The sequence below is a fragment of the Pituophis catenifer genome, unplaced genomic scaffold (assembly GCF_029215685.1).
Source record: "Pituophis catenifer annectens isolate HBS135680 unplaced genomic scaffold, rPitCat1.0.hap2 SCAF_3, whole genome shotgun sequence".
NCBI lineage: Eukaryota > Metazoa > Chordata > Lepidosauria > Squamata > Colubridae > Pituophis > Pituophis catenifer.
The window spans coordinates 180,686,475-180,714,291 of NW_027256883.1; the positions used below are offsets into that span (position 1 = coordinate 180,686,475).

A 27,817-nucleotide genomic window follows, 5' to 3' on the forward strand; every position below is an offset into this window, starting at 1 on the left:
GACAAGTCTTTCTTGATAGTAGCTAGCAGCCACGGCTCAAAGGGCTTCTGAGCAAATCTATCTTATGCACCAATTGTACCCATTCTGGGATTAACAGAATCTACACATAATTCATGCCTTGGTCACTTCTCATCTGTATTACTACAGTGTACTTTATATGGGGCTACCCTCAGAAACTATATTTGATTCAGAATATAGCAGTTCAGGTGGTTATGGGGATACCTGAACATGTCCATGTAATACCTCTATTTATGAGCTGTTCCGGTCACCAGTACAATTCAAGGTGGTTTAAAGCCTTCAAGAGTCTGGTTATTTGTGGAACTGCCCATCTCCAAATAACTCTACCAATAGAAGATCTAGCTAGATCCATCTCTCAAGCCAAGTCATTTCAGGACCCAGGAAATGTGCCTTCTCAGCACTTCCTATAAAATATTATCTCTCCCAGGATCCATATGGCTCTAGCCTTATCTTGCTTTTGTGAGGTTTTGAAGACCATATCCCCACTCCACCCCAAAGCATTGGGTCAAGAGGATTTATGAGCCTGACCACTCTGATTGTTCTGATTGTTGAATTTGCCTCTCGTGGAATATACTTTATAGTGTATTATATTTTAGGTTTTTAAACTTTATGTTGTTTTCATTACCCTCCTGAGTAATTTTTCAGTGGATTCAATTTTTCAATTTCAGCTAAATTAACTTACTAAATAAATAAAATCAGGTATTTTCTTAACATTTATACTTTATCGATATAACTAATTCAATTAAAACTTTTATAATTAGTTTATTAAATAACTATTATAAAATAACTTCCTGTCTTCTTACTTTTCCATTTTTTCTTTGTATTTTATACTTTGATGAACTAATAAAAAAGTTTTAGTTGATATAGCTAATTAATTTCAGAACATTTGCTCTCAAAGATAACAATTGCATTTCCTTCCCATGTTCTCTGCTTAACCGGGCACAAATAATAACTGCAAAGATGTTGGAAATGTGCAAGTAATGTCTATGTAAACTTCAGAAACCAAGAAGTATGGTGGGAGGAGTAATACTGCAAGTATTGAAAAACCAAATGTAATGGAGAAGGTATAATTTCTGATTTGGAAAGTTTTTCAGACAGAAAAAGATGCACATTTATTATCTTTCCGATTGATAGGAAAAGCACAGAAGTAGATTGTAACTGAACATGTGGAGAAATGTGTTAGCATTTCAACCCCTAGCCAATCCTGAGTCTTCCCATTCTAGCATTATATGATATCCAGTAGTTAGTATTAGAAAAGCAGGGCATGGTGAAGACGATCACCTCCCACTTGGAAGGTTGAGAGTTCAATCCTCAATAGTGGCAGCAATATCTCTCCTAGGGGGCAAAGAAAAAACATCTGCTGCAAACTTCCCATAGGCATCCAGGAAGGACATCCAGCAAGTAAACAGCTCCATCCAGTCACCCTGATTCTATCCTGAATAGGGATTGCAGCATCATAAAAAAGGAGTTTAGTAGACAGGATTAGATTAAAAGAATTGTGAGTTGAGTGGACTGGTAATTTGAAACCTCATTAGCAGAGCTGTTTTTTCAAGAGTCCCTCAATAAAATATGCTTATGAATGTTGCCTGGCCAGACTAAATTTCCTGACATACTCTTCTTTGTAAAGCTGAGACCTCCTGTCAAGGCTTTTTCCCTTCAGAGCAGCCTTAGATTTTAGAGCTTGCCAGGATATGACAATTAATCACTAGAAACTCAATATTTCAAACCTAGCAGTAGAAAAGGCAAAGATCAGGCTTAGATAAATAATCTGTTTTGTGGATGCAAGAAGCTCTTGAATTTTTGAATTTTGTTAGCATCTTCTCTATAGTCTTCTTGATACTTCTGTAATATTAAACTGCCTGACAAGGCTTTCAATAAAATCTCATTATTTGACTTGAATCATTTTTACATTTCCTGGTTTCTTTATCAATTGTATCTTTTATATTAACAAAGATAAATGTTACAATTTACAATCAATGGCTGTTAAACTTTTGGGACCTGATTTACCTCCAGTACAGATATGTTGGCAATACCGTTAGTGTCTGACTCCGGCATGATTGTGTTGTATAAGGACATTGAGAAATGTTTATAATATCTTCTTTTTTTTTTTTTCCAGATGACATGGTGAGAACTGAATGCTTGCAAATTCACTAGCTTCTAACACATTCTTTCCAAAGTGTCTGTTGTCATGAGGTGTTCCCTGAAACGATCACTTGCAACAGCCATTTCTCTCTTTCTGTTCCTACTAATCATGAATCTGGCTTCTTGGCACCATGAAGATCTTGTGATGGTAAGTGTAACAACACATTTGCTGAGAGAAAGAGAGAGGAGAGAGAGAGAGAGAGAGAGAGAGAGAGAGAGAGAGAGAGAGAGAGAGAGAGAGAATAACACATGTTGTTGAGTTCTTGTTCTATTAGAAGTCCCAAAATTGCTTCATAAATTTTGAGTATTTTCAAGAAACTGTTTTAACTAAATTATGTCCTCTCTTGGATGCAAGTTCTCTATTTTCATGCTGATTTGTCCACCGTTTTATAGTAAACATGAGGATAGAGATAAGCAGCCTAGAAATTAGCAGCCCCTTGTTAAAACTTTTTGACAGAAAATCAAGCAGAATGTCAGTGCTGATCTGTACAAAGAAATAATGATGGAATTGACAATTTGCTGCCTAGTTTTCTCCCGATACTGTCTGAGGTAAGGAAAGCACAGTGTAGTGCTGTTTTTTGAAAGAACTAGTGTTCCATCCAGGTTGTGGCCACTATGGGAAGAAAAGCCTCTGTCCATTTCTTCAAAGGTCATACATCTGTACCATTAAATTTTTATTTTATCTAACTCTTAAAAAAACAATTACACTAAGTATGCATTATTATTATTCTAAAATGCAGTCTTTTAATTAAAACATGTGTCACAAAAATTGTGTGTATGCCTTCAAGTCAGGTTTTTACACCTGAGAACTGCATGGACAATTGCATGTGCAGATTTTTTCAGAAGTAGTTTACCATTGCCTGTTTCTAGGGCTGAGGGACAGTGACTGGCTGACTTTGTTCCTAAAATGGGACTAGAACTCAGGGCCTACCAGCTTCTAGCCTGATGCCCTAGCCACAACAACAAACCAGTTCCATAAAACTTGGGAATGCAAAAATTCAATCAGCATCTTAGTCTAGAAAGTACAGATCTAGTTGATACTCTTAAAAATATGAATTGAATGAAATTCTAAGACACATCTATCTTCAACCTTGTCATGGCAAGAGTTTTTAGAACCAGAGGGTGAAGCAGTGGCATATATAGAGACTTCTGCTTCAAAACTAAAATGTATTTCCAGTTCCTAAGAAGATTATTATTACTTCAGATACCAGACTTGCCTGCTAAAGGAGACTTTTCGTTATATAGCTGCCAAACTAATATTTTATTAGCATACATGGAAGAAGAGTTATCTGTATTCAATGGGATGGAAAGCAGATTTCCTTTACCTAAAATGAAACACTCCTGCAGAATGCAACAAAAGGCATCATTACGGTGCCTATGACATCCTATGAACATTGACTCACCATTTCAGGACTTGCAGGTATTGCGAATACACAGAACATTGTCCTGTAGTTTTATTTGTAAGATAAATGGGTAGGTGCCAATATGGAGTTTTCAACTAATAAAAATCTGTCCTCCTTTAGGCTTATTTTAAATCATTATTTTCTCCCTCAACCCAGGCAGAAATGAATGAATGCACAGAAAATTTTGATTGGCACCAGGTATAGCCCCACCCCACAAATAAAAAGCAGAAGCAGCAGACATAAGTCTGGTCCTTGATGTTCAACCAATGGCCTTGTTCTCCAGATATTTGTAATCAGATGAAATACATTTAGGCAATAAAAAATCAAATGCACAGGTATAGTATAGTACTAATTGTGAGATGGATCTTGGAGACCCATTGAACAATCACTTAAATGTGAGCCAGCAGTGTGCTGCAGCTGCCAAAAAAGCCAATGGGGTCCCTCTGCATTAACAGAGGGATAAAAATAAAAAAATCACATGAAGTGTTAATTACATTTTATAATGCCTTGATAAAACTACATTGGAATATTGCATCCACCTTTGGTTGCCACGATGTAAAAAAAGATACTGAGACTGCAGAGTCTCAGAGTGCAGAGTAGAGCAACAAAGCTGCTTAGAGGACTGGAGGCTAAAACATATAAAGAATGGTTGCTGGAATTGCGTATGTCTAGTTTAATGAAAAGAAGGACTAGGAGTGACATATAGCAGTGTTCCAATATCTTAAGAAAAAAAGAAAAAGAAAGAAAGAAGAAAGAAAAAGAAAGAAAGAAGGAAGGAAGAAAGAAAGAAAAGAAAGAAAGAAAGAAAGAGAAAGAAAGAAAGAAAGAAAGAAAGAAAGAAAGAAAGAAAGAAAGAAAGAAAGAAAGAAAGAAAGAAAGAAAGAAAGAAGGAAAGAAAGATGATAGAATTCTTTATTGGCCAAGTGTGTATTCAGTTCCAAATTGTTCCAGTCGCACCATGAGGTTAATTGTTCAACCTCCTGTCTGTATGCAGATTCATATTCATATGAGATCAATCACTGTTGTATCATCTGCAAACTTCAGTAGTTTAACAGATGGATCGTTTGAGATGCAGTCATTGGTATATAGAGAGAAGAGAAGTGGAGAGAGCACACATCCTTGGGGGGGCCCTGTGCTAAATGTACAGGTATCCGATGTGATTCTACTTAGCTTCACCTGCTGCTTCCTGTCTGTTGCCACAAAGGGGTTCCACAAAGAAGTGGGAGTCAAGCTATTTTCCAAAGCACCTGAAGGCAGAACAAGGAAGCAATGGATGGAAACTAATCCAGGAAAGAAGCAACCTAGAAGAAATTTCTTGACAGAACAATTAATCTGTGGAACAACTTGCTCCCAGAAGTTGTGGATGCTTCAACATTGCAAGTTTTTAAGAAGAGATTGGACAACCATTTGTCTGAAATGGTATAGGGTTTCCTGCCTGAACAGGGGGCTGGACTAGAAGACCTCCAAAATCTCTTCCAACTCTGTTATTCTATACTGAGTTTCCATTTCTTTTCTTTCTTTTTTTTTAAAGGTTTATTAAACTTTGGAAGTTCAGAGACACTTTTTGTGTTTTAGTCCTGGTTTACTGAAATAATTTCATAGCCATAGAAAGCTACTGTACTGATTTGGTGAAAGTTTACTATTATTGTCTCTTTCTTCACAGAATGATGTTCAGAAGTGGGCTAAAACAGTGGGTCTGCACAATATTGCAACTCACTGGACCGTTTATAGCCTCCGAAAGTTTATCAATGCCACCAACACACTGAATATCTCTTATGACTACCTTGCTGGATTGCCTCCACTCCAGAAAAGTAAGTAGCAGCAAAAGGCAGATCAAATATAGGTAATTCTTGATTTATGACCACAAGCGGGACCAAAATTTCCATCATAAGTTAGTGCAGTCATAAAAGGAGTCATCACATGACCAGACCCAATTTTATAATCGTTTTGACCACAGGCATTTAAGTGAATCAGCATGGATAATAAGCAAATTACCGAGTCATTAAGCAAATTCTGCTTCTCCAGTTGACTTTCCTTACAGGAAGCCAGCTGGAAAGGTTACAAATAGCAATCATGTCACTGCAAATACAAGCTGGTTACCAAGAGCCTGAATTGTGATCATGTGGTGGTGCAACAGTTGTAACGTCAAGGACTAGCTCCAAAGATAAATGGAATTCATTTTAGGACATCAAAACAAGCAGGCCTTTGTGGTGGCTAAGGTTTTTAAAGCAAAAATAAAGCTCTGTTCCTACCTTTAGTCAAAAGAGCAATAATATTCATGCCAATTTATCTTTAAAGATAGGACAACTATGCAGTTTTTTCTGCTCAGTGGTAGCCTCATGCTGCCACCCGGTGGGTAATAGAGCTGGTAGAGCAGAATGTATAATGGCAGATCATTCTTCATTCCTATTTCCAAGTAGAGAAGGAATGGGGCTGTTGCTATTGCTCAGGCTCTCATTCTCAAGAGGATGCAGTTGGCTGGTGTGTCTCATTTCCAGCTCAACGGTTAATTCGGTATTTGTCTCCCTTCTCCTTTAGCAATCAGAATTGTGGGTTATAGTTAAGGAGAGGAAATGATGCAAGCAGAGGAATAGGCACCTACTATATATCCTTTTTTAGTATGTGTGATTCCTTTGAATCAGTTTTGACTCTTGAAGTTTGCCTAGACAAGTCTCTGCAGTTTCCTTAGCAACATTTTTGGAAATGTTTGCCATTGTTTCCTTCATAGGGCTGAGAGAAATTAAGTAGCCCCAAAGTTACCCAGCTGGCTTTGTACCTAAGGCAAGATTAGAACCCACAGTCTCTGGTTTCTAGCCTAGTGCCTTGACTACTACACCAAACTGCCTTTTATATCTTTCCTACTGCCTAAGAAATATAAAAAGAAGAGTGACTGATTTAAGAGGGAACAGTAGTACTTCTGGATTGAGTGTCTCTGTTGTGGGCAATTGGCCAAATATGCCTTTATGGAGCCATTGTCACCTACACTGCTGATCTTCTTCCTAGTGTATTCCCGCAATCCCCTTTTCGGATCATCAAATGTCACTTTGCACGGTCAGTTGCGTCTCCAGAGTGCAGACCCGTAGCTTGCATATCTTTGTTGATAGTGTCTTGCCATCTCCGTTTTGGACGCCTGTGAGGTTGCTGGCCATTAACTTCTAGTTGGAAGGCAGTCTTGGCAATGGTGGAAGGTGCTGCTCTCAGGACATGTCCATACCAGCAGAGCCAGCCTTCTCTAATTTTCTCTAAAATTGGTGCCACACCAAAATGTTGTTGAATAGTGTCATTTGTGATGTCATCACAAGTGATGCACTGCACTGCACTTGCACTTTTGATGGAAATAAGAAATATGCAGCTATTGGTGTTTGGTCAGCTTCATCCTCCCCCATGCTTCTGCTCCTTGCTTTATTGTACTTTTATCGTGGAGAGCCATTTTTTTCCTTCTCTTTATTTCTGATTTGACTGCCAGCAAACCAGTAGCTGCATATTGTAAACTCAATGAAATTTGTCAATGCACCTTAAGGAAATGCACTGCTGTTCCAGGTAGCTATAGTTTTTTCTTGGAATATTTAAAGGAGATAAAAACAAAGTATGACCTAACATGTTTGAAATTAACAGATTTATTACATTGCAGGATTCTTGTTTCTGTTAAATGGCCCAGGCTTTCCAATCAGGCTCCATGTATAGATAACAGGAGTTCAATTTCCACCGTCCCATAACGAACATGTTGTGTTGGAAAGGCTGATTTAGAGAATTACATTCATTTAGCAATGCATGAAAGTGATATAGGAACACAGAACATAATAAAACTTCTGCTGCATAAGATAGTAACTTTTTTTTTGAAAACATACATGAAGGCAGTCATCTCTCCTTTTCTATTTATTGTCTCTACACCTGGACGTGGAATTTGTCTAAATATACTGCTCAAAAAAATAAAGGGAACACAAGCAGAAGATATCCGAGATCAGAATGAATGAAATAGTCTTATTAAATACTGTGTTCTTTACATACAGTAGTTTATACACTGCTCAAACAACTAAAGGGAACACAAAACTACTGTATGTAACGAATGAAGTATTTAATAAGGCTATTTCATTCATTCCGATCTCGGATGTCTTCTGCTTGTGTTTCCTTTATTTTTTTGAGCAGTGTATTTTAAAATCCCTAAAACTAGAGTTGTTACTGTCTCTTGTAATAATTTCCATCAGTGCAAAATTACTTTACTTGTTTATTCTAAACCTAGTGACAATTGTTTTTAATTAGTGCCTTGGGTTTCTTGTTGATTGATGCATATATCAGCTACATAAGGCTGCAAATATACAGAACAAATAGGTATGTGATTTGACACCCTGGGTAGCGGGATTCAAACTTACAAGGTGCATACATTTTTTCTTTTCACTGCAGAGTTTCTGACATTAGGACTCTGTTCTATCCAGCGGATGAGACAAAACTATCTCCTGGATACCCTGACATCCATCTTTGAACAATCTTCAGAAGAAGAGCTGAAGGAAATGGTGGTGGTGGTACATTTAACGGATACAGACCATAAGTGGAATTCTCAAATGGCGTTGGAAATTGCCAGAAGGTTTCCTGATCAGCTCCATCAGAGAAATGTAGTAGTTATCCACACACCTCTTGAGTATTACCCTCCCTTGGAAGGCCTAAAAAGGAATTTTAATGATCCTGAGGAACGGGTGCGCTTTCGATCAAAACAGAATGTTGATTATGCTTACCTCATGAACTTTGCATCCAACCTCTCCACCTACTACCTCATGATTGAGGATGATGTCCGTTGCACCAAACATTTCCTCACAGTAATCAAAAGAAATCTGGCATCCCAGGAGGGCACCTCTTGGGTCACTTTGGAATTTTCCAAACTTGGTTACATTGCCAAGCTCTACCATTCTACTGACATCCCCCGGCTTGCTCGATTCCTCATGCTCTTTTACCAAGAGATGCCTTGTGATTGGCTTTTTGTGCATTTCCGTCTCCTGCTTACACAAAAGGAGGAAATTCGTTTCAGGCAATCCCTTTTCCAGCATGTTGGTCACTATTCCTCCTTCCAGGGCACACTAAACAAACTGAAAGATGAAGACTTTGAAGAGGATTTCTCTAAGATCCCTGACAATCCCCCAGCAGATATAATAACCGATATTGGAACATTTCAGGATTATACGCCCAGTAAGGCTTACAGTAGTGTGATAGGCTACTTTTGGGGTAAGGCCCCTTCTGCTGGCAACTCCTTCACACTTCTCTTTAGGCAGGCTGCCCCCATCTTCCGCATCCAGATCTATACAGGCTCTCAGGAGTACCCAGATTGCTATCTCCATGAAGGGCTTGTAGCATTGGGCACTTACAAATCACATACATCAAGACCAAGGTGTGCTAACTATATCACCATTGGGCACTTTGCCAAAGGAAATTTTGACAAGCAGAACCTAGAGAATAGTACCACCTTTGACCCTAATTGTGTGCATATTTTGGTAACTAACACTCAGTCTGACTCATTGATCATAAGTAACATAAGCATCTGGATAAAGCCTAAAGTCTGACTCCATTTGAATCATCAGGATGTCTCACAGTATAAGAACATTGCTTGCAGACAGATCCTTTCTGGATATAAGAATCGAAGATGCAGTGGAAGAAATCAGTTCTGTGTTCTCAGTCCTAATGATGATATATCTGATCATCTTACAGCATAAAAGCCCACTAACAATGTTCTTCAAATGATGGCTACAACTTGCATTGTCTTCTGCTTGTCAGAGACCCTCCTTTTCCAATTGAGTCTTTCCAGGATTATTTTGCATCAATCTGTTTTTCCCCACAAGAAGAGAGGTTTGTAGCTCTATATGAAAAAACAGTATGATAGGACCCAATCCATGGCCTGTTAGGAACAGGACTGCATAGCTGGAGTGAGCAGCGAATGAAAGTGAAACTGCACTTGTGTGGAATCTAGTTTGTGTTCTCCATCTCCCCACCCTTCCCGGTTCTTGGAAAAATTGTCTTCCATAAAATAGGTCCCTGGTGCCAAAAAGGTTGGGGACCACTGAGATAGGAAGCTGAAATAAGCTAAGTATTAGGAAACAACTGTATTTCAAAAACAACTTCCTGTGTTTCTGCTATTCAAGCTTAGTATCTTTAAATGATAGTTTAGAGAGATGAAGGTGATGTGATAAAAGTTCCTTGAAGCATAATGTGTAACTTTAGATCTGTTAACTTCTAAATCAAACTCAAGGATGGGCTCTTTGGCTTCAGAGATAGCTTGTTCTAGCTCCATCACTGTTAGTACTTGAATTGAGAAGCCACATAAAGAAAAATGATTGTCTTTGTGTGCGGCGGTTTTCAATAAGGATTTAAATATATCTATAGGAGTAAGTAGGGCCAATGAGTCACTTCTGTGGTTTTCATCCTTGCAACACGGCCTTGCAAATGACAGGACAATAAGTGACTCAGGTGAGTAACTAACTGTTCACAGATGAAGTAATTTTTACAGAAGTGCAATCTTTTTTCTAAAACCATAGGAACGATATTTTGTACATCAGCACTGCTGAAGAAATATTTTTAGATATTTTTTCTTAACAAAATGTGTCCAGACACATATTTAATGAATCTTTCTAATTTAAAATTATGATTGCATAATATTTTACATAAAATGCTGACTAATGAATGTAATTTAAACAGCTGTCCCATAATCTAATATAGTTTTTCCCAACCTTGGTCCTCCAGAACTCATATCATTCTGCAGAAGGAATAGCCTTAAAGTTAGGAGGAAGAACTGCTACCAAGACAATAGTCAGATAAAAAAAGGCCTGAACCTCAGTCAAGAAAGTAACTTGAGAAAATATCTCGCACAAGCCCTTCTCTAGATCACATAACGATAGATGAAGGAAGAATGATGCATATTCAGACTTGCAAGATTATGTTGTTATACCTTTACAACAAAATAATACTGACCTATATGGTATTTCTGAAAACAGAAGGCTTTGAAGTTTAATATATTTTGGGAGGGTTAACAGTTAACAACTTTTTTACAGTGAACTGTTATTTAGTCAATTTGATAATAGATTTGTATATTTGAGATATTTGTTAAGAGAATGTGATGTAAAATAGTAATATACAATATACAAGTATGGTATAGATGAAAAATGTATAGCCATTTGTAGAACCGCAATGCAAGGGATTGAATTAATTAGATTGTGTGAGATACAAGCTGTTAACTGTTAATGCCCCAAAATATATTAAATTGAAAGCCCTCTGCTAATAGTCCCTTATTATATTTAACTTGCAGAAATTCCATAAATGGCTTCCAAACTTATCCAAACCATTGTGTCTAATCAACACAGTTAATTTTGCCCTCTCTGCCAATTCCAGCAGTTTCAAAATCCATTTGTCCAGTGTCAGCACATTCCTTTTTCTTTCCAATATTTGGCACACACAATCCTTGCAGCTGACACTGTATACAAAGATAACTAGGGTGGAGGTCATATGTTTACTGTTAATTTTATGTTTGTTGCATAAACCTTTTTTCCATTTTCATTTTTCTGTATCTTGTTTATAATTCTTACTTCGTTGTTTTCTTTTATTCAGTATTTGTATTTTATTTTTGGAAAAATAATTTTTTTTAGAAAAAAGAACTGTAAAAGGTGTTTCAGATCAACATAAAATGTGACATTGTCACCTGGAATGCAAATTTACTCTGTGGCCCAAGCCCAAAGCAAAGCAGCTGTTTACAGCAGAGTCAACTGACCCAACCTTAGGTGATAGCTATTCTACTGAGCACTTTCAACTCCATTTTATTCAGGTTTTCTAATTTTCTTTAAACAAACACATTGGGAGCCATTTAACAACATTTCTGATTTCTCCATAAGAATTACAAAGTCCTCATGGATAGTTTGCATCCATATTTTAAAAAACTATCGAAGATTTACAGGAAATCATTATATATTAAATTGATTGCCATTTCAACATATATTCTGAATTTTAATTCTGGATTCCTTTTTATTATGTGATTTTGTTCTCTGAACTCTGTTCTCAGGCATATTTGAATCAAAATATAATCAAATATTTATACAGATTTATTATGTGGCAATATAATGTAACATGGTACATTAAAGTAATGATATTTAAAGTGTAACCTATCATAAAATGTAACTAATCCAACTAATATGAGTAACTATAGACCCCCCCCCTTTGGTTAAGTTATACTGTCTATTCTGAATTTTTGGGGTTTTTTGGCTTTCTTAATATGAACCAAAACTTTCTAATCTACTGGAATAAGGTGACATTCTCTAAATCTCAGAAGCATTTTTTTCCTTCTTTTTGCTTTTGCATATCTGGAAAATTCTTAGCATGGCCAGTGACTTCCCATGTAGGCAATTAATATGCAGATAGATGTGTCCTAAAATAAAATTAACAACAATGTAAACTATGCTGCTTGTATTAGTATTTGTAATACAGCTTTTGCAGAGTACTGAAAATTAGGATCTCTATAATGGAGAGAAGCTCCCTGGAAGTAGCTACATGATATATTAACACATAATTTGGATTGTACATTTGTATTGACCAAATATCCCCTTTCAGGTAAATAATGTTATACAGAATAAAGAAAAGGAATAAGAAATAATATTCCAAATAAATTAAAGGAATAGGGTATATTTGAATCTGAATTACAGAATACACCTAAAGCTGAAGAGTTCAGATAAGAAAGTAGGACTTTACAGTCAGTGGTGGGATTCAAATAATTACACCACCAGTTGACCGAAAATGTGAGCGCACGCATGCGCGGCTTCTGCCACAGCGAAGCTCGACCAAGCAGCCTTTCTGGGCCTAGTCCCTTCAATCTTTGCTCTCTGGGGCAATGGCTGTTTCTCTCTGCACTGCTGGGAGAGCGTCTTGGGCAATTTAGCAGCTGTGAGCCGCCGCTTTCCTCTTAAGTTCCATCTGGAAAGCGCTGCGGTTGAGAGAAACAGCATTCAACAAGGCTGCTGCTTCTGGATGGGACTTAGAGGAAAGCAGTGGCTCACAGCTGCTAAATTGCACAAGACGCTCTCTCAGCAAGAGCAGCGTCACCATCCTATTCCAAAAAAAAGTTTGTCGAAGACTGAACAACCTTTTCTCTGGTGTCTTCTCCAGGATTCTCTGAAATTGCTGTAAATCTCAAGTATTTCTTTTTCAATCCCAGTAAAGCCACATTGTCTAAACCAGTGATGGCAAACCTTTTCGGCACTGAGTGCTGAAAAGGGAGTGCATGCATGCGGGGCAACGATTGCCAAAAAGGGAGCACTTCACGCACTTGTCTGGGCCGTGAGCAGGAAGAGGAGCTGGCATGGGGAAATGAACTTCTGGTCAGCAAGTCTTCAGGTTACTGCTGTGCAGGCGCAGGTGCCGATCAGCTGGCCGGCGCACATGCTCACCCCGGAAAATGGAAGACCAGCTTTTCTAGTTTCCGACACTGCTGCACACACAAAGGCCAGCTGATCGTCGCGGGCACATGTGCACCAGAAACCCAGAAGAGGAACGGGCGACACCATGCATGCCAAAAGGCATGACTCCACATGCCACTTTGGGCACCCATGCCATGGGTTCGCCATCATGGGTCTAAACCTTTTCTCATCTTTCTATTTATTATTCTATTTCACTTTCTAAAATTTCCACTTTGTCATTAATTTAACTTCTCCTTTATTTTATTATTTTATTTATGTACATCCCACTTGTGTTTGTACTAGTAACTCAAGGCAGTGAACATATCCAACACACATTCCTCCAATTTTCCTCACAACAACCACCCTGTGAGGTGAGTTGGGTTGAGAGACAGTGACTGGCCAAAATCAGCCAGCCAGCTTTCATGGCTAAGGCAGTACTTGAACTCCTGCTTTCTAGTTTTGTGCCTTAACCACTAGACTAAGTGGCTCTCTTGTCATGTAGTTTCTTTAATTTGCTTTTTAAGTTTTTTCATCTTTACAGATTGTTACTCCAATAATCCTCTCCTTCCCTCACCCTTGCAGCTCTGATGGTTGCCATTCTTTTACTTATAATTCAAAAGTGAAAGTAAGTCAATTACAAAGATGAAAAAGCAAGTTTCTCCTCCTCCCATCTTCTATCTTTTTGTCTTGTTGCTTTCAAAGACCATTTTTTTTCCAACTGTTAATTGACTATATGAAAGTAATTAAAGTGAGCATTTGGTCAAACTGAATATCCTTTAAAAGACTGCACTTGCATATGTGAGCACAGTGTTTCTTCTTCAATCCAATTCCATCTACTGATGAGAAAACCACAGGACTTCCATCCCATCTCAGCACAAGGAGAGGTCCAGAGTGCAGGTGGGCAATCATTTGATCTCTCCTTTATCCAGAAAAGCTTTGTTGGTTAGAAATCACTACTGGCTTTCATTCACTACTTTCAGCTCTTTCTGTCTTCAGAGACATCTAATCTGCCATAGAACCTCACCTGGAAGTCCAGCAAGCTCCATGAGGATCTTGAGGTGGTGAGTGTACATAACGGAGACGCATGTCCATCACTGTCAATGTTGCTACATTTGGACCAGTTGAAGCTTCAAGTATTCTTCAAGGGCAGATCAATGTAAAGACACTGCAGTAGTTGAGCCATGAGTTGACTAGGGCATGAATGACTGTACATATTGTTCTATAGTCTGTTAGTAATAGTACTATGGCATATATTTTGCTTCTATTCTATTTTTAAAGGATATACATGAGTTTCATCTTGTGTATTTATTTATCATGTTTGAATACTGATATAATAAAGGAATAACTCCAGGGGAATCCAAGATTCAAAAAAATCAAGCTAGTGGCCATGACACAAGTAAAAAAAAGGTACAGCTTTGATCACACAGTTGCAATCACCACCTTGACTTTTTCTGAACCCGCCTATAGACCTTCACCCCCTCACCTTTAAACAATTTAAATTGGCAAAGTTGTTGTTTGATCATTTTTAGTTGTCTGAGGTAAGGAATGGGATTGGGATAATCTATGTCTAACACTCATACCAGTCCATGTACTGTGGTCAAATAGACTGCCAGAACTGCAGTAACATTCAAATACCAAGAGTATCCTTTCTTTCACCAACCAGCAGTACATGTAGTTTTTTGAATTCTTGTCACCATTTTTTCATTTTTACATCTAGCATCTATTGAATACCCACTGAATTGTTATTAATACACAAATGGTAGTATTATGCCCCTGCAAACAGCAATGCAGATAAAGCATTTACAGTGATGATCTAAAATGAGAAATATTAAAATACCAAATCAAGGCATTTTAAGCAGGGCTGAAATACTTGATAAGAACACAACTTACTATGAGTCTCTCACATAAAATTTACTCCAGTGGGCTAACATGTATTAGAGAAAGGGGCTTTAGAAGGCAAGAGACATTTCTCACACTGGCAAAGAAACAAACATGAAGAACGGTTGCAGGAACTGGGTACATCTAATTTAATGAAAAGAAGGACTAAGGGAGACATGATAGCAGTGTTCCAATATCTCAGGGGCTGCCACAAAGAAGAGGGAGTCAAGCTATTCTCCAAAGCACCTGAGGGTAGGACAAGAAGCAATGGATGGAAACTAATCAAGGAGAGAAGCAACTTAGAACTAAGGAGAAATTTCCTGATAGAACAATTAATCAGTGGAACAACTTGCCTCCAGAAGTTGTGAATGCTCCAACACTGGAAGTTTTTAAGAAGATGTTAGATAACCATTTGTCTGAAGTGGTGTAGGGTTTCCTGCTTAAGTAGAGGTTTGGACTAGAAGACCTCCAAGGTCCCTTCCAACTCTGTTATTCTACGCACCAAGATAAAAAAAAGTAGGTGCAGGGCCTGAGATGACAATGGTGTTCCAACTAGGACCCCCCACAGCTCTACTAGGGCTGCAGGTACCTTGTACCCATGATTCCTCAGCTGGGCCTTTCAAGTTTTGGAGTATCTGAAAGATAGTGCTTCTATCCTTTTTTAAAAAAAAAACTAAAACATGAAATACCAATACATTTTCCCAGTATTGTATGTTTAATTTTCTCCTGAATTAGCAAGCTAGATCAATCATCTAATTTGCGATGCAGGTACCATGCAGTTGCCATAACAAATATCTGAAACAAATATCAAGATGGATATATTAGTTCAACTTCCAAACTGCCTCAGGGTTTTGTTTAAGCTAGAATATAACATCAATTTAAGAAGCAAATTTCCTCTTTCCAGAAGGAAATCATGCCTGGTTAATAAAAAAAAAGTAAGAAATCAGAATATTTAGGAACAAACTAGCTCCCCTCCCTCTTATTTTTTGTGTAGTTCCATTATTTCTATAAGAGATTTTGATATATCAAGAGAAGTAATTTTCTTTGCCCATGATTGAAACCCAAAGTAAAACTTATTTAATTAATAAATTTATACTCTTTTAGGGAGAATCTTCACAAGGGATATAAAGCAAATAAAAAACAAGTACATCAAATGCTGATCATCTGAAGCTATAATTTGTTAGCCATGGTTTGTATTTTCTGGAAAGAATCAACACATTAAATTAAATAAACCACATTATTGAATCTAATAAAGGGGGAGGGCCAAAGGAAAATATGAAGCTTACTTCACAAATAGACTTATGCCTGCTTACCTCAGCAGCTAATACTCCTAAACAACAGCCCACAAAAGTCCATGTGTACCAAGAAAAGAAATATGCAATTACTTGGGAGCAGCCCTATAATAAATAAAAGAATCATTATGCAAATTTCTCCAGCATTAAAGTAACCCAAATACACAACATGAATATCTCTCAAGATGTTGACTTGTAGAAGGGCTTGCTATACTATATATCTGGTTAGCAGATGGTTTCTCATCCTCTCTACACGTCCTGAGAATTCCTTTGAAAGAAAAGGGGGGCCCAATTTAAGCACCATATTTGGACTATTTTGAGAGTTGATACTGATAGTTTCAAATTGAATTTATATATGCTGAAAAGCAATTGTTAAATTGTAAAGCTGGTACGCATGACTAAAATAAACCTTAAAAGATATTCCAGTGATAACGTAAACACCTTTTGGGGAGAGGGGGATTTAAGTTAATTTTAACTAAATCCTGGCAATTATGTGGACAAGTCCATGATATGTGATAACGTATCAGAAGTGGTTTGTCATTGCCTTCTTCCTAGGGTTGAGAGAAAATGACTGGCCCAAGGTCACTCAGCTTTTTTTCTGTGTCTAAGGTGTGACCTAGAACTTCGGTTTTGCCAGTCCTAATCCAACTTCTTAACCATTACACAGAATTTGCTCTCCTAATAATTGTTGTGTATGTCAGCCTTTGAGTCAGTACTTATGAATAAGATGCTAAACTTTCTAAGAGATTCAACATTCTCTTTTGGCAGACAAGCATGTGAGAATTTTAAAAATGCAAATATTAATTACTTACATTATTAGAGTCCAAAGCAGGAGAGCAATTATATCAATAAAGGTCCTATTTAACAGTTATCAGTAAATTTCTCTCTAGAACTCTTTGTCTAAGGATTACAGTGATTATATAGCATGCAGATGAGCAAACATCCTTACTAAATTATTGACATATCCATCTTTTCCTTCCTGACAGAGCTTCACATCCAGAATTTCCTCAGGTTCAGGGGATTTGCCTCGAGTACAGCAAGCTTGTGGCCATGAGTCACGGGGCTGCTTTTCTTTGAAAAATTCAGCATCCTGAAAATCTCTAGATCCTAAAATTCCACAACACTGAAACTAAAAAAGAACAAAAGTATAGAAATAAAATCTTAGCCCCCTAAAGTTATTTAATTAAGTTAATTACTTTCAGATACTTTCTGCTATCTGAATTTCTAAGTTTTTGCAACCATTTCTCTCTACAATTCCTGGGATTATTTATTTTATTTTGCTGATGTGTTTAGAAGAATTCAAGAATAGTGACATTAGGCTGTCAATAAATAGTATCATGTTATGATAATTTCATAATAATGTCCGGTAGTAATGATAAATGGTGATAAAGTATTTAGAAAAGGTAATTTTCATAAGTTTGCATTATTTACCATTTTTCTTCAACATCTTTGGATATCATTTCTCTATTCTTTCTGTATCAGGTTAATTCTTATAAGAAACAAGATGTAGAAGTAACTGTATTTAAGGATGCTAGACTAGTTTTATGTTTATGATTAGAATGGTTGTGCCTATATTGTGATGAAGGCTAATGTCTGAAGCTTTTCCCTAGGAATGAGGAATGCTTATTAAGAACAAGTTATAACTCTCATTTTATGCATTGTGTGCACCAGTATTGTAATTTTACTGGTTATCACTCTGTTTAAGTGAAAGTCCTAAATGGTTTATAGCTAAAGTAAGTGAAGGATCACTTGCTCCTGTTTAAAATCTGTACAACTATTCAAAATTTAATCAGAATTTCTTTGACTTTTGTAACAGCTATAAAACAGCTACTCTCCCTCACACTTGTTTAACCAAATTTTCTACTCTGAAGTGTGGGAAGAAAGAAAAATTACAACCAATCTCTGTATGGATCTTTTTTTTCCTCCTCCCTAGGGGAGAAATTGGAGAAGAAGGGATTGCAATAGAGTAAGCGGGCACACAATGGAAAATATAAAACATCATGCTATGTTTGCATAGCATAATGGCTGTTCCCAGCACATTGCTTTTGATGTGTATTCCCCCTTGTGTGCCTGATTACTTATTGTAGTCCTTCCTCTCCAATGAATTTAATACAAACATTAATTCCCTTCTTACTAAATATCCCAGTTTGGGGTGAGCATTCCCATAGGGCAACAGAAAATGTGAAACTAATTAATCATGTAATTTATAGGCAGCAACTGCCAGTAAGTTGCCTCAAGCCCCAGGGTAAGTATTCCAAAGGGTAGAGGAGAGTGAAAAGGAAAGAACAGTCACAATTACATGATTTGCCATTTAGTAACTACTTTAAGAGCAGAGCTTCTAGTCCTAACTATGTTTACCAAACAAGGGCTACCTATATGTATACATAATCAAAGTTTAACTAAATTTAAGTAAGAATGGCTTCATATACTATATATTACATAGCAAGGCAAATATAGAAATGCACACATGCACATGTACACACACACACCCTATGGGTCGTATGTGTCCTGCTCAATCTCTATTCCCCTACCAGAGGCCTGGGAGTTTAAGGGTTCTGCATATTATCTTAACTGTTCCTAGCACTGCCCTCTTCAGGGCAGAGAGCTCTGATGTTGTTCCTGGGATCTGTTGGAGCCACTCTCCCAGCCTAGGCCTCACAGTCTCTAATGCTCCTACTATGTTGGGATACACACCAGTGGTGAGTTGCTCCCAGTTCTGTCCGGTTCTTTAGAACCAGTAGTAAAAGTGGCGGGAGATTCCACCACCACCCCCGGATGTCATAATTGATGATCTGCTCATGCGCAAAAGCTTCTGTGCATGCAAGCGAAGTGCACGCAAGCGAAGAGAGCGTGCTCCCGTTGTGAACCAGTAGTAAAGGTAAGTAAAACCCACCCCGATACACACACATGGTCACACATATGTAATTTTAAAGAGAGAAATATTTTCAAATAAAGTATTTCTATCCAAAATATATTTCTATAAATAGAGGTGATCTATTACAAGTTTTTGTTGATATAACTTAAAAACAGAGACTAAATATGAGCAAAACCTTCTGTTTTAAGAATCAGTTAAAGGATCCTTTAAGATTATTTTGTGCTATGTTAATTTTTAAGCCATTATTATATATTATAGTATCAAGTACACTGTCTTATATTTTTTTGAACCCCGAAATAAGTGCTTGGCCTTATTTTCAGGGAGGTCTTATTATTTTGGGATGCGTGGAGCAAGATGATTTCCAGCTCTGCATTTAAATATTTTTGGGGAGGGCTTACTTTTGGGGGAGGCTTATTTTTAGCGCATGCGCTCAAAAGCCCAATTGGTCTTATTATCAGGAGATGTCTTATTTTCGGGGAAACGGGGTACCATGGATTCAAAGAAAGACTTTAGTTTTTCATTATTTTGTTATGTTACACCTGAGACCTAACAACAAAAAAGATTTAACTTGTTTTGTTACTTATTTGTATGTCCTTAGGAAAATAGATTTAAACCTACAGTTTTATTAAAAACTCTTGTATAATCTTTCGATTTTCTTCAAAAATGTTCAACTAAATGATAACACGGATCAATTTGATTACATCTCTTTCAAATTAGTATACAAATTTCAATTTATCTAATTAAGGAAATAGCCAATACTTGTTTGTTTTCTGAAATACATGTAAAAGGAATTTATATTAATTATAATATAACATTTATATTAATTCCTCTTTCAATTTTAAGGCTTTTGAGAGAACATATTGCATTGGATATAAGACTTTTATATAATATTTAGGTGTCACACTCATTTTACATATTGTGGTTATATACCATTTTGCAAATGTACATGACTGACAAAATCTCATGACCTTAAGATAAAATTATTGCTCATTCTTGATTACCATGATCATGAAGCCATTTAAAGCTTTAGAGTATACATTAGTGCCATCATCTCCCTCATACTTCTTGGCCAGCTGATTTACAAGGTATTTGTCACGGATCTGAAAAAAAGTGTAGAATTTATCTCGCTACCAAGTACAAAGCCTCAAGTGGTTATAGTAGACATGATAGAGATGTCAAAGCATGTGAAGTTTTATGCCAGCAATCATATTTTCTAAATATTCTTCTACCAGTTATTATACATTAGAAATCCAAAGAAGAGGCATTTTTTTCCTCAAGATTCATCCACAAGGCCAGTGTATGACAAATTCAATAAGCAATCTATTTCCCTATGATCCTCTCTAGCAAGTGGGAATCTATTGATTCAAAGATATGTCTACATGAAAAAAGCTCATGTTTATATGAAGAGAGTTCTTAAAGCAATAGAACTGTTTTGGAGGTTTTAGGATAGCAAAGGAAGCAATAAGGATGAGAAATTTCAGATATGTGGTCTAATCCCTGACTCATTATTACCTTTGCTGCAAAGAAATAAAGGAGTATAGTGACCAGAAGCTTCACAATGGAGATCACCAGGACCACTATGACGAGCTGTAAAGTGAAAATAACATGCAGAATTAGGCCCATCTCTTCCATACATACACAAAAAACTACAACTTGCAGGTGATATTCTCCTCATGGAGAACAATCAAATCCCCAAGATGGCAGTGAGATGGACCTCCCCACCCACAATTCCAAATGACCAGGAGGACATCTCAAAATACATTCTGAAGAATGTTTATGGAAGATTTAAGGATTCAAAGCATCACATGGGAAGACACAAACTGCTAGAGATACTTTGCTGTCCGATATGCTACATAGCATGGGAGGATCTAATCCCAATGCTTCCGTACAAAATGTTACAACTGGATGTCATGTATCAGCCTAATCAGGAGATCTCTATTAATGACAATATACTTTAATCCTAAATTCATTTTCTCGTAATAATTTTTGCTGCATCTAGTAGAAATATGCAGGGTTAAACCACAGGTCTCACAACTACCGGACTGCATTATTCTTAGCCATTGCACATGATGTTTCAAAGCCATGATATGAATTCCAAACTTACAAATCTCTTGTAATGTATGTTTGCATCAATATTCAGTCTTCATACCAGTGAACTCCCTTCACTTACATTCTTCAACAGCTTTACATCTTCAGCAACAGTTGCATATATGCCCAAATAGCTCAGCCATGAGAGCAGTAGACCCATAAGGAGGATGATAGAAGCTGCTATTTTTAAGAAATAGTTTGGATGGATATCCAGAATTCTTTTAGGGTCAATTATTGCCCAGATAGCCACAATAATAAGGCAGAGTGATCCAATCTGAAAAATACACAGAATAACCATTCAATGTAAAAGTCCTCTATAAATACTGTTTTAAAAATTCTAGCAGTGTTTAACTTAGCTAACAGTTTTTCTGATGAGAAAATAGTATTCCCTTAGGAATCCAGTTCCAAGGGGAAGACTGGCTCATAAGGCAAGGGTAGTTGGATACAATTTTGGGCGAGATTAACAAGAGGTCTATGAGGCTGCCATCTGGACACCGAAGCACACCTTTAACAGACATTACAAGTCTCACATATCAGCGTTCTGTGGAAAATCTTTTGGCAATTTAAAGCTGCAAAGATTCTATTTCAGAGGAACGAGGCAGTATTGGAAGAATATTAACTCTAGATCCCATTCCAGGTAGACAATTTTTCAACGTATCTAGGTATTTTCTTTTAGCAAAAACCCAGAAATTATCTATTGTATGGCAGGTTACTGTTTTTCTTTAGCCAAAGAGGCTAGCTAGTCCCATGCAAACTTCCTGCAGATTGCTGGTGAATTCATAAGAGTTTGTGGTAGACCACCAGGTGAATTTCTGCAGACCAATGTTGATCTACAGAACACAGATTGAGAATTTTAAAAATTTGAGAATTCTGTCCTAGACATATAAAATTACACATAAAACAGAAAATAACAGGACAAAAATAACAAATGGTGGACATCATTCAATGTGAGCAAATGTAAAATGCCAAAAGGGGATATGATCGAGCATATAAATGTACACATGGTGTGGATAAAGGAGACAAGAATATTTTCCCCTCTTAAAATACTAGAACTAGACATACAGTAAGCCTATGAAACTGAATCTTGGAAGAATTGGGCAAAAAAAAATTTTTTTACACAATGTAATTTTGGAATTTGCTTCCACAAGAATGATGTTGGCTACCAGTTTGGCCTTTAAAAAATGGGTTGGAGAAATTCATGGGAGTCATGGGAATCAGTTTTTATTAGCACTGATGGCCGTGTGACTGTTTCTGAAGACTATCTGCTTGGAATTAGTGGGGCTTCCTTCTTTAATTGGTTGGCATCTATGACAACAAATTGCTGGATCTAATCCAGTAGGGCATTGCTTATGTTGAAGTACAGTCTATCAGAGTTTTCCTGAATTTCATTATTTCATTATAAGAATTTTAGCATTTATAAGCATACCTGTTTTTTCTCCACTGTGTATATACACAATAGGGTTCCCAACCCTGGGGCCATGGCTCATTTGGAACCGGGCCACAGAAGCAGCGGGGGGTGGGGGAGAAGCAAGCACGCATAGCTCCATTTACTTGTGCAGAACCATGCTCTCCCCCATCCCCCATCCCCACTGGTCCACAAATCCGGAAAGGTTGAGGAACGCTGCACGATAAGGAAGCATTTCAGATTTTAGCAAATAAGATAACCGACCATCCACCTGAGATGATGCACGAGGCTTAAGCAGTTCTCATTTAGGTAATGAACCAAGTTTGAAGGGGGATTTATTTTAAGCACAGTCCTATAATACTTACAAACACCAGAACACAGAAGAAAAACATCAGGTATTTCATGCAAAGTACAGTATCCATTTTAAGGCTAATATGAGTTGTTTGGATTTCGGCAGAAATAAGTAACAATCTCTAGAGAGAAAGGAGAGAGATCAATATGGGTTTGTCTTAGTTTTATCTTATCATCCTTTATCTGAATACAGTACTCAAATGGCAAACCTAAATTAGACAATGAGTTACAGTTGTTATTATTATTCAGCCTTAAACCAGATATATACTGGTAATATTAGTCTTACCTTGTTCATAAATTGCCCAGAATGAACCTGCATTCTTAACTGAACATCTATTCTGATTGTTTAACACTATCTTGGTTTTTTAAAATTGGCTAACATTTATCTGAATTGGATGGTATTTAGCTATTCTGAAAACTAAATATGTTACCTGAAATTTCGGCAAACTGTACATCTAATATCTTTAGATACAGTAGTTCATGATTGCAAAGGTTTCTAATGGTTGTAGGGCAAGGGCAATTTAGAAGCTTATTGTATGCTTCAAATCTTGTATGTAAATAGTGGCACAGATATATAAAGATCAGCAGTTCTAAAAGCATATTACAGCTACGTGAAAAGTTAACTTATTTACTGGGGACTTCTGGCTCTGTTAAAATCTCTTCGTAATTCCTCTCTTGACAAGGAGAGGACTTGAAATTACCCATAAGTTCTCCAGACAGTTGCTTCTTGCGAGGAGACATCCGTTTGGAGCTCTGGGAGACAAAGGAAAACCATCTTCACTACATTTGGTGACTTCAAAATAACCCCAGGTTCACATGTTTCCTTTTCTATTTTTTTTTTTAAATTGCTTATTAACTGCTTTTCAGCTATTAGAGTTATCTAGCTGTGTTGGCTCAGGTTAGAATGTAGTACTGTAGGCTACTTCTGCTGACTGCCGGCTGCCAGCAGTTCAATTCTCACCGGCTCAAGGTTGACTCAGCCTTCCATCCTTCCGAGGTCAGTAAACTGAGGACTCAAATTATTGGGGACAATATACTGACAATGTAAATTCTTAGAGAGAGCTGTAAGCACTATGAAGTGGTATATAAATCTAAGCACTATTGCTATTGCTATTAGAAACCATTGGAATGACAAATTTTATTGGGCATGGGTGAGTTTCCTTCAATCCTTACCAAAAGAGGCTTTAAATACAAGGACTTAAAAAAATTGTTTTAATAAACAGCAAAAGGATGATTAGAACATTGATTTTGGAAAGTTAAAAAGGGACCAAGAATCCAAATGTTTTTGAAATAAGATTTTCAAATTCATTATAAGAATTCTGGCCACAGGAAAATGCTGTTATTTTGAATTCTTTTAAAAAACATGTTAGGATGGGACTTTGAAGATTGGACACTAGAGGGAACCAGAAGGAACTGAAGTTACAATTAAAGGAAAAGAACATTTAAATTTGACTTACTAATACAGAATGGAGCAAAATACTTTTACACACTGATGGATATTTGTGATCCAGAAGTTAATTTTAAGAGTGTTTGCCATTATAGATAGGCTGTTTTTAAAAGTCATTATGGAAGAAGAACAAGTTTTACCACACGGGGTTAAGATTGATCTGAAAGCAATCTAAAAATGGCAGGCTACAAGAATTATATAAAAAAAGATGCTACACTTGATATACAAATGAAACCAGATAAAGTCTTAAAAATTAAAAGGATACTCAATTAACAAACCAAAAGAATGACCTAGATAACTTTTCCAAATTGAATTTACAAAGGAGACTTGTTAAAGTTTTGAAGAGTTTTGTGAGAAGAAACAAAGAAAAAAATGAAAATAAATCAAGTTCTAAGACATTATTTGAGGGGATTAAGGATCAAGATTGTTCAAAATGAAATAGTTTATGTGATCAAAGTTAAAATAGGTATGTTGTTATCTCTAGCAACCCTTAATGCAGGGCTGTCAAATTCGCAGCCCGCATGCATCGCGTGCTGGCCATTACCCGCCCAGGCTAGCAAAGGGGGGAAAAGTTCAGATACGTCACGTGATGCCGTCATGCTGATGCAAGTTTGACATCCCGCCTTAATGGGCTTTTGTTCACCAGGATTGAATGACCAAGCTTTAAGGGTTTGTAGATAAGATATGATGAGCTACAGAAAGAAGAAATCTTTTGTTGCCTTTTAAGAGAAGGTATAAATTACAAAAATTGTTTATACTGCATATAACTGAGAAGCCAGTTCTTTAAATATTTATTTTCTTTCTCTTACTTTCCTTTCCTGCACTTTCTCTTTTTATTATTTTATTTTTTTACTTTGTATTCTTTAATTGTAACATTTACTAAAATTATCATTAAAAAGTTAACCACTTTACTGAATGCAGCCAGCTGACTCTTTTGTATACTATACATACTATGGAATATCCTGGAAAACAGTTTTGCAGACTATTTACTCATTTTCAAAACAGTATAAAGTAAGAATATGAAGTTATGATTGGCTTGAATTATGTTGCAGTTAAATAGAACAATGGTAAATTTAAGTACTTGGAAGTGTAAACTTGTAGAGAAAGTCTAATTCTTTTTTTTAAAGGAATCAGAAGCTTCAAATATAAAATTATTGATGGACGTATGCAGAAGGAAATGTAATGATTGAAAAATAGAAAATGTCATGATCAGGGAGGAAAAAAACGGATATAGGCCTGTTATAACATTCTGTTATAGGGAATGTTAAGGTTCTCCAACTTTTTTGATGCAGAGAGAGAGAGAGACTCATCTGAAATTTTGAAAGCAGGTAATGGACACTCTCACAAAATGGTAGTCATGGTGGCTGTGGTCAGTTACAAAAGAGCTGGAAACCAAAAGCAAACAAAGCATTGGGTAACTACTTATTGATGCCTCTGGAGTCCATGTGGCACCCAGAGGAATTGTTGGAAATGCAGGTGTATTTGAAGTTGGTATTTTCTTTCTCATTTTAAAATTATTTTTTTAAAAAAACTAAATGGAAATAAAACAGGTGAGAAAAAATTGCTAACAAATTGTCATCGTACAGTAGCTCTTAAGACCTAGGTGATATGTTCTGTTTAGATATGTAAATGTTCCAATATGAAAGAGCAAATATATTCAGTGTTAATTGGCGGTGGGGAGGTAGATAAAACTGTTATGGGATCATAATAGCAACATTTCTGATTCATTTGTAAATAGGTATTTGTTTGATAAGCAGAGTAAGTGTATACAGTAAGTGTATACTTATTGCTATTTGAAAAAAAAAAACTATGTAATCAACAGTTTAGATGACTCTGAATAATAGCTTAACTAATCACATTATAGCTTAGTATGTTGTCAAAAGCTGTATCATTAGTACCATGTTTATCAATATTCACAATAAGGGAAAGAGATATACAAAATTCTATTTATTTGCTTGTTATTATTGTCATTGTTCCCTTCACCCCAGTGGCATTCTGTCTCTCAAGCCTGAAAAGCATTGATCCACCAAAATAAGATAAACATAATTTACATGCATGAGAACATTCTTCCCCTAAACCCAGACCAGAATGTAGACTACCCAAAGAATGAGAACTAACTGCACATAACAAATTGTGGGAGGGTGGGGACTGGAAAAGTAGTGCTGCATTTACTTATCTCTACTGGCAGAAAGCTCATCAGTTCTCTTGAGGGTTTTAGTTTGTAAGCATTTACTAAAAAGTTTACTTACTGCGTTTATCCTATGCTTAATTTTCTCTATTCCCTTTATAATGTGGATTCTAGTAGAGAATCAAGCACGTTTTACAAAAAGGCATGTTTCCTTTCCCTGGTGGCCTTTTTAACTGCAGAGTGTGAGGAAATGAATTTAGTTTTGTGATGTTTGTGGTTAGATATTGATGTCAGCATAGTAGTTATTTTAACAATAATGTTTTCAATAAGCAAGGATTGTACATCTAATCAGACTGTAGGGAAAAAATCTTGTGTGTCAAAAATTCTGCCTGGGAATAAAACACTGCCTAGGGAAAGCCATTTGCCTTCTCTCTCTCTTTCTGGCACATAGCATTTTTTGCTGTTGACTCCTATATTCCAAGTTCTGTTCATTTCTCTTTTCTCTGAACTTCCTAATTTCATTAGTAAAAGTACTGGTGCAAGCAGCGATATAGACATCAAGGAGATGGACTGGAGACAAAGGATGAGTGTTGCTGCATTGGTTCAGTTGAGGAAGATGCAAAGACAGCACCCACCATTTCATTCTTCATGATAACATAACGCAGCTCCATCTCAGAAGTTATTTGGGATGACAGCACCAGCCTAAATTGAACAGGGCATCATTTTCAGGCATTTAGGGCATTTTCTAACAAACATTATTGCTGTTTCAACCAAACTAAGACTGTTGGCAGACATATTGTGGTTCAGTGTACCCTGACAATATGAAAAAATTGGGTGAATTCAAAACCCTGATTAACCATGGATTAATATAGCACTATAGCATTTATATATATCGCTTCACAGTGCTTTACAACCTTCCACAAGCAGTTTACAGAGTCAGCTGTTTACAGAGTTAGCACATATTCATTGTTGGGGACTACCCACAATTCAAATATAGCCTTCAGAGGTCTGTCTTGTGATTTTCCATGATTCTCCCTCTCTTGCTGCTTGCCCCCTTACCCTCCTACCACTGCCGTTGTCACCATTGTTTATAGTGAAGTTGCTAACACCACTGCTCAAACCCTGAGATGTTAGGAGCCATTCTGGCAGTTGCTCTGAGGACTCTATGCTCCAACTAGGGCTCAGAGCAGCTGCCAACACTTGCAGGCCAGTTCTGTTAGTTCTAGAGAACTCTATGGTTCTATGATTAACCATAAAGTTGTCTCAGAGCAACTGCCAGAGTGGTTGATTACACTTGCAGGGACTAAGCATCAATTGACAGCCTCAGGAGAGATTGCATAATCACCATCATCATCATTTGGGGAGGAAAAA

The 27,817-nt window shown here is 36.9% G+C and overlaps 2 protein-coding genes across 2 annotated transcripts; one reads left to right on the forward strand and one right to left on the reverse strand.

Moving 5' to 3' along the window:
• The first annotated feature begins 2,153 nt into the window (after positions 1-2,153).
• Positions 2,154-9,123, forward strand: LOC139314320 (alpha-1,6-mannosyl-glycoprotein 4-beta-N-acetylglucosaminyltransferase-like). Its single transcript, XM_070939908.1, is given in 4 exon segments — positions 2,154-2,198; positions 2,201-2,308; positions 5,227-5,374; positions 7,965-9,123. Coding segments are annotated over 4 exon segments (1,449 nt in total). The 3' UTR covers positions 9,113-9,123.
• LOC139314319 (tetraspanin-18-like) lies at positions 2,264-27,531 on the reverse strand. Its single transcript, XM_070939907.1, has 9 exons — positions 27,506-27,531; positions 23,573-23,624; positions 22,886-22,993; positions 21,198-21,389; positions 20,540-20,614; positions 20,029-20,127; positions 17,102-17,281; positions 16,174-16,257; positions 2,264-2,329 (listed from the first exon to the last, which is right to left on the reverse strand). The coding sequence occupies exons 1-9, from the start codon at positions 27,529-27,531 to the stop codon at positions 2,264-2,266; spliced, it is 882 nt and encodes a 293-aa protein (XP_070796008.1).
• Positions 27,532-27,817: the final 286 nt, after the last annotated feature.